This window comes from Grammomys surdaster, unplaced genomic scaffold (assembly GCF_004785775.1).
Source record: "Grammomys surdaster isolate TR1022 unplaced genomic scaffold, NIH_TR_1.0 125925, whole genome shotgun sequence".
Classification (NCBI taxonomy): Eukaryota; Metazoa; Chordata; class Mammalia; order Rodentia; family Muridae; genus Grammomys; species Grammomys surdaster.
In genome coordinates this window covers 3,274,639-3,289,419 of record NW_021620749.1, presented here as the reverse complement: position 1 = coordinate 3,289,419, position 14,781 = coordinate 3,274,639, and the positions used below count along the sequence as shown (strand labels likewise).

At 46.5% G+C, this 14,781-nt stretch overlaps 1 protein-coding gene across 5 annotated transcripts in view; it reads left to right on the top strand.

Annotated features, from left to right (window-relative positions):
- The window catches only part of Dyrk1a (dual specificity tyrosine phosphorylation regulated kinase 1A), a 123,006-nt gene extending 118,596 nt beyond the window's left edge, over window positions 1-4,410 (top strand). For all 5 annotated transcript variants that reach the window (XM_028752502.1, XM_028752500.1, XM_028752497.1 and 2 more), the window contains one exon: window positions 960-4,410. In XM_028752502.1, the coding sequence (XP_028608335.1) occupies window positions 960-1,580 (621 nt within the window). In that variant the 3' untranslated portion in view covers window positions 1,581-4,410. The remainder of the gene's footprint in view (window positions 1-959) is intronic.
- The last annotated feature ends 10,371 nt before the right edge of the window (window positions 4,411-14,781 follow it).

Genomic DNA, 14,781 nt, shown 5'->3' with positions numbered 1-14,781 from the left:
AGACTCTGGTGGGAGAGACAGCCTTTGCCTTTTCATGGCTCACAGTGACACAGTAAACACACTAAAACACAGATAAAAATGACAAGTGATGCTTCTGTACCAAAGAAAGACTTGGGGTATCCCTCTGAGGTAGGTATTGCCCGCATGGGTTGGTAAAGTTCTGTGCTAGACCCCAGCATAGTCAGCCCTGCAGTGCAGAGCCATGTGACTGAGAAGGACTTGTGCTAGATTGAGGCACACTGAGCGAAGTAAACTAAGCACACACTATCTGAGTGAGGCATCCGAGAGAGTGCGTGAGTTTTCTTTCCCTCTCTGTGAGTGCTACAGTGAAATAAGCGTTGAGGTTATTGATGTGTCATTTGTGCTCGTGGCATGGTGTCCAGCAGACAGACTCAGTGAGACCTAGACAGGCTCATTCCACCCATGCTCCTGCTGGTGGCCAGGGGAGCACAAAGGAGGCCAGAGCATGTGGTGCGCTCATGCGCACTGCAGTGACTATGAATAGGGAGTGGGGAGTTGGAAAGGCAGTGAGGGTGGTGCAGCAGCAGCCTCTGCCACAGGCGCTCAAGACAGCATAGGAATGTCCAAGCAAAGATTAAAAACGAAAGCATTCTTGGCAGGAAGAAAGAGTGAGTACAGATGCCTGGAAGTATATGTCCAGGTCAAGGAGCAGGAAGAAGACCTGGGCTGGTTGGAACTCACATAAGTATAGAAATGTTGGAGAAATATAGCAGTGGAAGATTGAGTGGTGTCAGGATTTAGGATTGCTTTATGTGCACTTAGGATACACTGAAGGATTTTGGGCAGGGAGCATGTTGATCTGGAAGGATATACTGCTCCTTCCAGTGGGTTGGAGAAGGGCAGGGCAGCCACATGAGTAAGTGGGCATTGGTGTGCATTCTCAGGCATGGGTTAAGCTTGGGAACAGTGCTGATAACCCTTTCACGATGCTCCCACAGGTGCGCCAGCAGTTTCCAGCTCCTCTGGGCTGGTCAGGCACTGAAGCTCCTACACAAGTCACTGTTGAAACTCATCCTGTTCAAGAAACAACCTTTCATGTAGCCCCTCAGCAGAATGCATTGCATCATCACCATGGAAACAGTTCCCATCACCACCACCACCACCATCATCACCACCACCACCATGGACAGCAAGCCTTGGGTAACCGGACCAGGCCAAGGGTCTACAATTCTCCAACAAATAGCTCCTCTACCCAGGATTCTATGGAGGTTGGCCACAGTCACCACTCCATGACATCCCTGTCTTCCTCAACAACTTCTTCCTCGACATCTTCCTCCTCTACTGGTAATCAAGGCAATCAGGCCTATCAGAACCGCCCAGTGGCTGCTAACACCTTGGACTTTGGACAGAATGGAGCTATGGACGTTAATTTGACCGTCTACTCCAATCCCCGCCAAGAGACTGGCATAGCTGGACATCCAACATACCAATTTTCTGCTAACACAGGTCCTGCACATTACATGACTGAAGGACATCTGACGATGAGGCAAGGGGCTGATAGAGAAGAGTCTCCCATGACAGGAGTTTGTGTGCAACAGAGTCCTGTAGCTAGCTCGTGACTACATTGAAACTTGAGTTTGTTTCTTGTGTGTTTTTATAGAAGTGGTGTTTTTTTCCCAAAAACAAAAGTGCAAAGCTGCTTGAATCAGAAGGAGATTAACACACTGAACCGCTACAAGAGGGCAAAGCTGACTTTTTTTTTTTTTTTTAAACTTGAAAAGATTGCAAAGGGACAATGAAGTTTTTAAGAGCCATGTCCACCCATCTTCACGGAGAGCTCAGAGTGTCCTCTTTCTGCTTCCCCCATTTGACTTCATCTCCCAGTCACAGTGGGTTTTGTCTTTCTATCCAACAAAAGTTAATGTTCAGCTGTTGGTCTTGGTCATTTGCCAACTAATTTTAAAATAAAAAGGCACTGCACATAATTTGCATAAAGGGCCCCATAAGGATGTTTTGGTTTTTTCATTTTTATTTTTTCCCCTTTTATCCCTGTTTTGTTTCGTTTTGGGTTGGGGGTGGGGTGGGAAATTGGGTTTTTATGTCCTCTACACACTTGGGCACGGAAATGCAGTACTGTAAGGAAGAGGGACCTCCAGCACACACAAACATCATCTTCAGCTGTGTGAAAGGGACGATTGTGTTGACATTTGTAAGGCACATTAAGCATGCTAAGTGGCGGGGATCAGGACTCTCCTATCTGAACCTCCTGAGGAGCAAAGCAGCCATTGCATGGGATCCTGTGGGTCTCCTGGTGGAGAGGCCACAGGAAGATAGGATGGAACGTGACTGGTCTCCTTACCAAGGCGCACTGAGAAGCAATCAGCAGGTCGGTTGTGGCCAGTCCTGGGGAGGTCTGAGTGGTGGTCCTTGGGATAACCTTTGGCCTTATGGATTTGGACTCGGAGTTAGAAGAGCCCACCATTTCAGATGCAATCACTTGTGGACATGCGTTTGCAGACAGTCCTTAATGCTGAAAACACAGAGAATGGGTAATTCAAGAGGCCTTTCTTTTAAAATAGACTTTTGTGACCCACTAATTGTAAGGTATTGCAAGGTCACTTTGCGTGTGTCATAAAGCTGACTCCCTTATTGGTTGAAGGCCACAGAGGTAGTGGTTTGCTTTGATGGAAATAGCTACAGCTGTGTTCCTTCCTGCTTTTACCTTTTCTTTGGCTTTTTCTCGGCACGTGGTGTCTCCACCATTTCTTCTGCACAAAGACGTCTTCTGTTCATCCTGAACATTTTAAAATGCAGAATTTTATGTGACTGCTTTTTTGCCTCACAATTATGCTGTGAATTTTACAAAAATTTATTTTCTTTTTTGATAATTTATTGTACCAAAGCTGTTTTTATAGCACATAGATGTCTGTAACCAATAATGTAGCAGTTCTGCACTTTGACACAAGGTGTAACTAGACCATTTTTAAATGTCAGTTGAAAATTATGGCTGTACTATTGCTTAAACAAAACTGGAACTGTTGTTGAATCCATAGCCAATACATTTACAGCAATCTGTGTACTGGACAGAATAGATTGACATCTAATTCAAGATTACAGCACCTGTCACATTCTAAATGTGTTCAGGCTTCTGAAGGGAAAGGGACACTGGATCCAGAAGCTATGGAGCCAGCAGTTGATCTTGTATTCCTGATTAACTTCCTTGTAAACTTGAATTTGAGACCTTGATTGAACCGACAGGTCCACAGTAGGAACAGGAGGAAGGCAGAGCTCTGAGCATGAGCAGAAGTGAGCAGGCTGGCACTAATCGGTGCCTTGTCTGGAGATGACGCTGCCTTCATGTAACACAGTCGGGCAGTGGCTAAATTTGTGTTCCCATTTAAATTGAGCAATTTTAGGGTGTTATCCTCTCAAGCAGTTGAATTGGGAGAATGAAGATACAGTAACTTCCCTGTCCAGGATCAAAAGAAGCCTAGAAAGCAGCAGTAATCTACCTCTGCCGATAACCCTGTTGGAAGCAACTCAGCAGAACACCATGTTACTTTTTATTGGTTAACTCCATGTGGCTGACTAGGTCAATTTTTTTTTTTTTTCTGAGCAAAAGCAGGTTTTTTATATGTAAACTTTGAGAAAGAAAGGCCTAAGCTCTGTGAGTGTGAGTGGAGACTTGAGAGCCCCGTTTCTATAAACACAGACACTGTGGGTGTTAATCAGGAAATCCATATTTATTTTGTAATTAAATGTCAAGCCTGTGGATTGTTTTGAACTTGGTAGTTCATGAGCGTTTACGTCCAGAGGCCTCCCCTTGAGCACAGCACTGTCAGGCGGGATCAGCATCGGAGGCTGTGGAGCTCAGGCACCACACCACGTGGCTCAGGTCATTCTCTTTTTCTTTCTGTGCTGGTTGCCACATTTTAGCAAGCACCAAAAAAAGAAAGCAGTTTTTAAACCGATATTTACATAAAGAAAACCACACAATCCAGTGCTTCTGCATACTGTGTTATGTTACAGTCCAGTTTGTGTGCTTTCCTACACAGTTTGGTTACAGGACTTCTGTGCATTGTAAACATAAACAGCATGGAGAGGTTAAATACCTGTGTTCAGATTGTAAGATCTAGTCCGGACTTGCTGTGTATATTGTAACGTTAAATGAAAAAAAGACCCCCTTTGTATTATAGTCATGCGGTCTTATGTATGATAAACAGTTGAATAATTTGTCCTCAGAGTCTTTACTATGCTTTTTTAAAAATTAACTTAAGAAAAAAATGTAAACAGTAAAAAAAACAATCTTCCTGTGCAGTGAAGCAGGCCCAGGTCTTGTAGATAAAGCAGGTACAATCCAGTCACCTGTGGAAAGGGAAAGACGTGTGAGACAGAGAGAGACTTTGGCTTCAAGTGTCTTTGAAAGTAAAAATTGGAGGTTTAACAGATGATTCGGTTTTTAAAATGGATTCTTTCCGTGAGTGGTTACCATGTTCAGTTGCTGCTCCCATGTGGTACCGTCTTTGTATTGAGAGCATGTGGGGGACCCTGTGCTTCTCCAGAGGCTCTGGCCTGTGGGGTTGAAGGACAGAACTGAATGCTGTCTCCCTAAATCTGTTCTCGGTGGGGGCGGGGGAGGAGACACAGTAGTCACTTTTCCTGTACAGAGCCTGGATCCACTGCCACACTGAGGCCATTTCTAACCCACAGCCTTTTCTTCTCTGTGCTAGCCTGCACAGGGTCTGTTGAGTGGCCTTCAGAAGGTAAGAAACTTAGGGTGAAAAGAAGCTAATGGGATTCTGGACACAGCTTGAAGCGCTTGTGTGCCAGGACAGAGCGCTGCCTTGTGTTGTAGGCTACAAGATTACTCTTCAGTTAGATAACAAGCATATTTTGTGATACTGGACAATATATGCAAGACTTTATTTCTACCTAATAAATAGTAGAACTACTTTTTTTTTTTTTCTTTTTAAACGAAGCCGCAGTAATCTAAGGCCTCAGAACTTTGTCACTGTCCTTGGTTCCCACTTACTTGTTAAATGTCATGTTCTTACAATGAGGGACACGTAAAGGCGGGTGGGAAGCACTGCATTTAAAATTGGTCCCTAGCTTTGTTTGGCCTGCTTTTATTATACTTGCCTTGAGAATTAAGGCAGGTTCTCCTCTTTTACGTCTGTTTTTGTCCTGGAGACCATGTGCAGTAAGTAGATCAAATGGTTCATTCCAAACACACGAAGGCCTTGGTTTTCTGTAAGGAAAGCCTGAGGTGGAGCCTGAGGCTGTGGAAGCTGTGCGTGGCATTGGTGTATGGAGAGGAGAACTCTGATGGTCTGGGGTGTCTGCACAGCAGCCATGTCCACGCCGAGTGGAGCACTTCATGCAGCCCGTCTCCTGAGTGCACGCAGACCCAGGCCGCTGCTCTTGCTTGTCTTCTCACCACGCTGTTTTGCCAGGTCCTAGGTGTCGGCAGCTGTTGGCATGAAAGAAAAGGAGGCCAGTTGCTCTGGATCAGGACTGGGTTTGTAGCACCAGTAACCTTGGTTAAGCACAAGCCCTTGGTTACTTTCAAACATGCTCTCCTCTTTAATCTTGACACAAAGCTTTCTCCGGCTGGATACTAATGTAAGCACAAAGAAACTGCCTAGATCAGTGGCCCTCAACCTGGGGCCCCTTTAGGGGTTGAATGACCTTTCATGGGTCACCTAAGACCACTGGAAAACAGTCTTTACGATCCATAACAGCAAAGTTACAGTTAAGAAGTAACAACAAGCCGGGCGGTGGTGGCACACACCTTTAATCCCAGCACTTGGGAGGCAGAGGCAGGCGAATTTCTGAGTTCAAGGCCAGCCTGGTCTACAGAGTGGGTTCCAGGACAGCCAGGGCTACACAGAGAAACCCTGTCTCGAAAACCGCCCCCAAAAACAAAAGTAACGAAAATAATGTTCTGTCTGGAGGTCACCACAACATGAGGAACTGTATTAAAGGATCACAGCGTTAGGGAAGTTGAGAACTGCTGGCCTACATTCTTCATGTATAGAGGTGCTGTTGTAGATGCTTCCTCTGCTAAATTCTCATCTGAGTCCCCACCCTCGTCCTGATGGGAGGGCTACACACAAGTCTTTGACCCAGCTCTCTGACCTACCCTGGCTAGGCTGGGTTGGGTTCTCCATGAACAGTGCTTAGAAAAGTGTCATGCTAGCTAATAAAACACCTTCACACTTGAGTGTGGGACGAAGATAGCACAAACTCACACTGAAGATGCAAAAGTCACCATGATGGGGCTCTGAATATGGGAGGTGAGGGGCCTGGAGGTGGGCATGGCAGCCAGCTTATCAAGGTCCTAGGAAAATGGGACCTTTCAGGTTGGGGCATTCCAAAAACACCAAGCAGACCTTGCTACTACACCCTGTTTGGAAAATGGTAGTTGACTTGATTACTGTTACAATTAAATTTTGTAAGATTGTTACCTTTGAGTTTTTATCCTCTAATTCTTTGAGGCCAGTAGAATGAAGAGGCTGAGCACCACAGGCAGTCTGGTGACTTGGGGAGTGGGTGGCAGCCCAGCAGGCATGGTCTGTGGGTACCCTGCCTCGGCCCATGAGAAAGGAGAGGCCTAACCCAATGGAGCCTGCCCAAGGTTGGAAGTGTTGGCTTTTTACAAAGCAGACATAGAAGAAGGCATCGGATCCACTACGGATGGTTGTGAGCCACTCTGGGTGCTGGGAACTGAACTCGGCACTTCTGGGAGAACAACTAGTACTTAATCACTGAACCATTTCCAGCTACTGGAAGTGTTAGCTTTTTAGGACGCAGTCACTAGACATTGTAGAGTAGTACCTCTATGGACGTGGGGTAAGATGGGCTGATGAACTCCTTTGGAAATGAATTAGTCATGTGAAGTGGCTTTGTGTTTAAGGGCAAAGTATATGCAGGAAAGTAGCCTAGGGATACAGTGTAGGCATTGCTTGCAAAAGAAGCAGTAAGGCATCCTGGGGTACCATTCTTACTTTGTGGGGAAAGGGTGGTTTTGATCAACTTGTGATCTTACCAAACTTACAAGTGTATTTGCTGTTTTTAAAACTGGCTGAGTCACACAAGCCCCACCCAGTGTTGGATTCATGAAGTTGGAATAGGGTCAGGCCATCTTTTTAGAAAATCATGGCTAAGGTTCCAAGCCTGCAGCCAGGCATGACTAGAGGACAAGGAGAGGCATGCAGCCAATCAAGAGCATCCTAGAAGGGGCTTTTTATTGTTTACACACACAGACTGTTGAGTTATGCTTGCATCACAGTATTAGAAGCAAGGCAGCTGATCAGGTCTACACAGCACACAAAGCAGTGTTATCTTCCAATATGGAGGTAGGTGGCTGGGGTGTGGCATTGTATCAGTAGTGGTCAGATGTCCCACAAGGAGGCATGTGTTCAGTGTATTTCCCAGTAATGATCTGAGATTTGCTTTCTTGTATCTCAGTCCTCTGGCCTATTGAAACCAGCGGACTTGACTCTCCCAAGGGACTGGGCTGAAGGTTTGTGTCGTAGTTACAGGTTTTAGCCTCGGTCATGGATAGGTTCAAATCCTAGCTAGTGCTCATCAGCTCCAGTGACTCCTGGCAGCTTCCTTCTTCAGCCTCATGCCTGCACAACAGAGCTGCCTGCTGTGTTCGTGTGAGGCTGTTTGTTTGTTTGTTTGTTTGTTTTTTAACTAGCAATCTTATTATGCCCTGGGATTTCTGTGTTCAGAGATCCTTTACCGCCCCCTCACTGCAGCCTTCAGAGAAACGGGTCTGATTTAATCACAGAAAAAAATGGCTATGTGTGTGAGTGAGGTATATGTGTATGCACACACATTTGTGTGCAGGTGTTCATGTCAGAGGTTGACAGCGTATTTCCCTCTATTGCTGATCACCATATTTTTGAGACAATGCCTTTCTCTGAACGTGGGACTGGCTTTTCAGTCAGACCAGCTGGCCAGCCAGCTTAGGGATCCAGCTGTCTGTATCCTTCCCACCCTCTTGCCCCATCCCCCAGCAGCAGGGTTACAGACACCTGCGCCTGGTATTCACATGGTGTCTGGGGTTGGGAGTCTTGCCCTCACATTTGCACAGTAAGCACCTCACTCCCCTCCCCCCACCATGCCACCTCAGCCCCTTAGATTTTTAAGCTATGATCAGTGACATCGGAAGCTTTGGGGATTTAAAAGCAGCAAGGCCAGCTACTGCTACTGTCCTTTCTGAGGAGTTAACTTTACAGATGTGTCTGTTCCATGTCCGGTTCAGCTTGTCACAGGGCCACTCCCTTTTTTATTTCAACATATCTCTTCTGGTAAGTAATTGTAAAGGTGAGAGTCTGTACTGTGAGGGAGTATACAGCTTACAGCAGCTTGGGTGCATCGAGACCACACTGTCCGGATGATGGGGTTAAGATGGGTGAACCGTCTCCAGGGGGCAGAACCACATGGACAACTTTCTACCTAGAAGGCACTTAGACCTGTGCCCAGTAACGGCTGTGGCTCCCCAGGTAGGTTTGTACAAGTCTGCACCCTGGAGATGACTTGTGGTGTGAACCTAGCCCAGGGAGTGCCAGTGCCACCAGCAGGGTGCAGGGCTGGAGATGGCTGTGCTGAGGCTTAAGTTGAGTTCGCCAGTTCTCACCTGGTTACATGTTCCTCAGCATGTTTCCTCATGGGGGCTTGGGTCCTGAAAGAATAGGCCTCTCCTGCCACTCATGCAATCACAGTGGCCTTAACATTTGCAGAGACTGAAGGAACTCAAAACGTTGGGTCATGCTAGTGGTGGCTGGGGGAGCACGGGGAGAGGGCCCTGTGTAGGGATGTATAGCTTTCCCGAGGACTCCCAGCTACAAACCCCAGTCTCACTCCCAGCTGGATCTTGGCTATGTTAGCTTTTCCACTTGCCTCTTGAAACGGAATCCAAGCAGCGAGACCAGAAAGCTCTCCTTTCCTGGCAAGATTCAAAGGGAATGAACTTGAAACATCTACCTCACTTAACTGCAGAAGACACCAAAGTGGAGAAGGCAGGAGGGCTTAGGCTGCTAACAGAATCATAAAATTCGAAGAAGTCTCAGGGAGAAACCCATCATATTACAGACAGGAGCTCCAGGCTGTGCACAGGACCAGACCAGAGAAAGGTTAACAACAACCAACTGCATGAGGAAGGCTCCAGGCTGGGAGGAAGGAACCCGATGCATTCCCGTTTTCACAAGTGGGAAAGGTCGCCATGAATAAGCCATGCTTTAGTCTGAGTGTGACTTGACTGCAGGGCTTAGCTGATGCGAGTAGTCCTGAGCTGTTGACTGGGAGTGGGCAGACCCTGGGAAGTGCTGGAGTCGGGAGGAGAAGGAGCCTCTCTGTCCAGCCAGAACAGCACAAGGGTCAGACATCTTTAATGTTAAGAACTTGAAGGGCATCTAAGGGTGATTTCAGTACAAAAGAATGAAATAAAGGGGTTGGGCCTGAGGCAGTAGGATTTTGACTTTCCTTAAAAAGACAAACGATAGCAGGAAGTTAGAGGAATAAAACCAGGAGTCTTGATAAACCTGTATCCTCCAAGCACTGGTAGCCTTCAATACCTTAGTACCCTCAGGTCAGGACTGTCAAGGGCACAGAGAGTACTTATGTCCACTGCCTTAGTTCGCCTGTAGAGATTGAAAAACAAGAGAAGGAAACTGAACCTAATTGTTTGACTAAGCTAGGGAGAACCCAGTTGCTCTCCGCTGTACCTGTGGCAAAGCCTGGTGATCTACAGGAAACAAGGGAAAGGCCAGAAGGTATGAGTGAGCAGTGAGGCGGGCAGGCGAAGGGTGGGAGCGGCCTCCACGGGCTCCTCAGCGCAGGTCGAAGTCAGTCACTGTTAAAGGTTTCCTTTTGCTTTAAAGTTTAAAATGGTTATGTGTGCATGTGAGCAAGGGCACATGTACCATGGCTTGTGAGGTCAGAGGACCCTGGTGAGTTCCAGGGATTGAACTTGGCTCATTAGGCTTGGTGGAAGGGCCTTTACCCACCAAGCTGTCTCTCTGGCCTTTACAGGGTTCAAGAATGACATACAGGGTATGGATTAGTCTGCTGTGGAAGTAGGACTGTTGGACAGGTTTGTCTCATTGCTATCTTTGTTTCCCTGTGACATGATAAGAGCCTCCAGAAGCCTCCAAAGACCTCACAGTTTTTTTTTAAATCTTGTCCATCCCCTTCTTTCCTAATCATTCCCTTCCACAGCCCGTAATTCCACTGGGTTCAGGGTCCACTTGACACATTGTTGTGTTGGGTATGAGTCCAGCAGCAGCCCGAGACCATTGGTACATCTCTCAGTGCTACATTTCTGCCGGCGTCCACAGCCCCTCCTGCCTACATGTACACCAGCCTTCCCGTGTTCCTCGTGCTCCTGAGTTCTCACATAGGCCGGTATTGAGAGTGCTAAGGACCACAGCTCTGGAGTAAAGACTTAGGGGGCACTGGATTCTAGACAAAGGTGAAACTGAGGGACATTGACTAACTACACTAGCGACCATCAGAGGCCCCGTCCTGTTTTGTTTCCTTCTCATATCTTTGTGGTGTGGGTCCTTTCAGAACAGGAGAGTTCTGAAGGACTGGGGTGAACTGGCATCAGCTTCCTGCCTCTGGCAAAAGATTTAAGCATCAGCAAATTACAACACACCATTCTGCTTTTGTATGGCCCACCAAAGTAGGAGTGGGTTTTACATTTCTAAATAGCTGAAATAACATTGAAACAAATACTAACTTTAATCCTTACCATCTGAGCAAAGTGCTGTTGGAGTTTAGTGACCCTCGTGTGCACATTGTCTTTGGTCATGTTGGTGCCATGGTGGTGGCTGATTGGTTGCCAGAGATTGTGTGCCATCACTGGACCTGCAAGTGATGCAGGCGTACCTTAATGGCACCCAAGTGCTCACTCACGTGTGATGCTACAACATGGCATTTTTATTTAACCCCAGCTACATGAATTGTTCCTGGAGAGACTTGAATGTCTACTCACCCCAGGTAGGGCACGATGACAGACCAAAATTTAACCTGAGTCCAGCTTACTGAACCAGCGAGTTAATTGGCCTTACTTAAAGCACTGTGGGGGTTAGAGGAGTGTTGGTCATCTTAAAACAGTCGCACCATGGCAGCCTGGGTAGACAGAGTTGCCCCTTCAGTGAGCTTTCCACACTTACTATGCTCTAGCACCTAGCACCTCCTGAGACCCATTCTACCCAGCCTTGAGGGTGTCTTGTGAGTAGTCGTAGATGCTCTGTTAAAGATGGCTATCGCTGAGGTGCTCCCAGTGCAGTGCTTGCCAATCCCAGAATGCTCACGTGGCTTCCAGATGGAATTGAACTGTGTGTGTCACTATGTTTCGATCATGCTGAGGTATGACAGTCAGAGACATGTCAGCTGCCATCTCAAGGGACACAGTCTTTGATGATGATGCACATTTTCAGTTCAAGGGGCTGGAGAGATTTCTCAGCACTTGAGAGCACTTACTGCTCTTGCAGAGAACCCAGGTTCAGTTCCCAGCATCCGCATGGTCCCTCACAGCCACCCTCAGCTCCAACTCCAGGGAATCCGATGCCCTTTTCTGGCCACCTTGCCATTCTGCTTATACATACACATACATGAGGTGAAACACATACAAATGAAATAAATCCGTATAGTAAAGTGTATTTTCAATCCACAAAGTCATTTTCAGAAAAAGTAGGAAATTTAAATATCATAGAATAGAGTTGTTTTTTTTTTTAAATTTTAAGGGTAAGGGTCTCGAGAGATGACTCAGTGGTTAAGAGCACTTGTTGCTCTTGAAGAGGACCTAGGTTTGGTTCCCAGCACTCGCATGGGGGTTTACAACCATCCGTAACTCCAGTTATAGGGAATCTGATTCCCTCTGACCTCCAAAGGTCATCGAATATGAGGTACACAGACATGCGTGCAAGCAAAACACACAAAATGAATAAATCTAAAAAATGCTAAGTGAGAAGGAGCAGCCAAATAAAGTCCTGATTGACTTGTCGGCCAAGCTGGGAACCTCGTCCTTGGATGGAGGATGGGAGACTCGGAACTTGCCTAAGGTCTTTAAGCCTTCCACTGTAGCAGTCTGCAAAGGAATTGGCACTGAAACCATACAGATGGGCAGTCAAGAGAGAAGAGACATCCTGAGTGTGTTTACCTGACTCCTGTGAGAAGCCTGTGTCCTCAGGTTGGGGTGCCAGAACCAAGCTGAAAGGAACTGAAGACTGACTCTCTCTACCAGGACTTAGTTTTTACATTTAAACCTTTGATCCTTTTGGATTTTACCCTACTGTAAATTGTTAGACACAGACTTGCTCCTATTAACTGACAGATTGTTTCAGTACTAATTATTAAAAAACCCATATTCGTCTTGGCAGTGAAAGATAGCATGTCTATAGTGAGCCCTGTCATACTGAAGTCTTCTGGGCTCTGGGCTTCCTAGTGGGTTGTGTTGGTCTATAGATCATTCCTAATCTACAGTGACTGCGTCAACTGTAGAGACTGGGACAGGTATAGTACATGACTGCCCAGCATCCCATAAGCCACTTCTCTTGAGAGTTTCCCCGGTTTACTGGGAGTGCCTTTCCATCATTTCAGAAGGGTAGTCCATAATGGGTCTTGGCCTCCTGTTATGGTTTGTATATGCTCAGCCAAGGGACTGGCACTATTAGAGGGTGTGGCCTTGTTGGGGTAGGTGTGTCACTGTGGGTGTGGGCTTTAAGATCCTCATCCTAGGTGCCTGGAAGTCAGTCTTCTAGCAGTCTTCAGATGAAGATGCAGAACTCTCAGCTTCTCCTGCACCACACCTCCCTGGATGCTGCCATGATGATAATGGACTGAATCTCTGAACCTGTAAGCCAGCCCCAATTAAATGTTGTCATTTTAAGAGTTGCCTTGGTCATGGTGGCTGTTCACAGCAGTAAAACCCTAACTAAGACACCTCCTGACTCTGCATCTGTTAAATCCACTTCAGTGTCTCAGGAGTGTTTAGAATTGTTCTTGTTTAAAGATTTACCTTGTCAGTTGACGCTGGGGTTTGCTTCCATTTGTACTGTAAGAGGGACCCCCTCACACCTGCTGCCTTCTGCTTGGCTGTGATTTGGGTGCATGAAAGCCATTGGTTTCTCATCCTGCTTCATACTGAGTCCTCCCTTGTTTTCAATCATCTGTCCACTGAGCCTTCCCTCCGCCCCCTGGTAAACAATGTTATTCGCATAAAATAAAATGGCATATAAGATAGAAAATATCAACTGAATATTTTATGCTTTCTTCTCCAGCACTTCCTGATTTTTCACTCATCCTTGGCTGACGAATCTGCAACGTGCAGTGAACTTGTTCAAGAATTAATCCACTGAAGATGACAGGACCCAGTCACCTTCCTAAAGCCTCTGAATGCCACTGCCTTGGCAACCAAGCCTCAACACACGAGCCTTGGAGAGATGGCTTCATATAGAACCATCATGGTGGTGTTCACGAGCCAGAAGCAGAGGGATCTGAGATCTGAGGTGTGCATGGGTGGCCAGAGGCAGGCAAGCCAAAGACCTCAGTGTTCTGCACACGTGTCCTCAAATGTCACAGCTCTTCACAGGACACACACAAAACATCAGGGAGCTGTGAAGGGGTCTTTCTATTCAGTTGCCTGTGGTCATGGGTTCACCCACTGGGTACCCACACAGGACTAAGTGGAGAGCTGTTGTTCTGTCTGTTGTTTTAAACATCTGTTGATTCGCTGTGTTTGTGTGCACTGAGGTCAGAGGATAATTTTTGAGAGCTGTTTCTTCTACCTTGTGATTCCTGGGAATTAAACTCAGGTTGTTAAGCTCAGTGGCCAGGGCACTTAGCTGCTGACCCAGCTATCCAACCCTAGAGCGGGTAGTTTTATTGGTTTGGGAGATACAGACAAAAGCAATCCCCAGTGTTCTAGGAGACCCTTAGACAACTGTTACCATGCCACTCATGATCAATAGGTGTTCTCCAAAGCAGAGCAGCTGAGGGCAGAGCTTAGCCATGTGATCTCTTGGTGAACTACACATGCAACTCAGTAACTGCTCTGTGGAAAGAACCCACAGCAGTTACTTTACCCATTTTCCAAAACCACGATGGACTGGCGGTTTCCTACCGTCTTTATACTGGAGGTTACAACTTGGACTCAGTCTCTCAGCCTAACTTCACAGTATCCTCACCCAGTCTTAACAAGCACTGAAGCCCCAGATGACTGTCATCACTCTCTGTGATACCAGCCTCCTTAGACCTCAAGTATGATGAGATCATGTAACGCTTGTCTTTCTGTGATTGACTTATTTCTCTTAGTGTGATTGTCTTCCACGTTTCTCTGCATTGCTAGACATGACAAGATCTTTTTTAAAAATGGCAGAGTAGTATTCCAAAACACACACACACACACACACACACACACACACACACACATACACACACACACACATACACACATACACACACATACACACACATACACACACACACACACACACACACACACACACACACACACTTTCCTTATCCACTCATCTGTTGATAGACATTAGGTTGATTCTATACCAAAGCTTTTGCCATGTGATAAATAAAACTATGTCTTTAACATATTCATCTTGTTATCTTTAAAAAAAAACGTTCCTGATCCTGAACGGCTGGACTGCATGTCATTCTCTCCACAGTCCTCTGAGGATGCTGTGCTATTCCCATACAGCTGCTCTGATGTTCACTGGGTTCCAGGGTTCCCTCCTCTCACTGTCTCCTGGGTACTTACCTTCAGTTTCATTGGCAGTAGCTGCACCCACT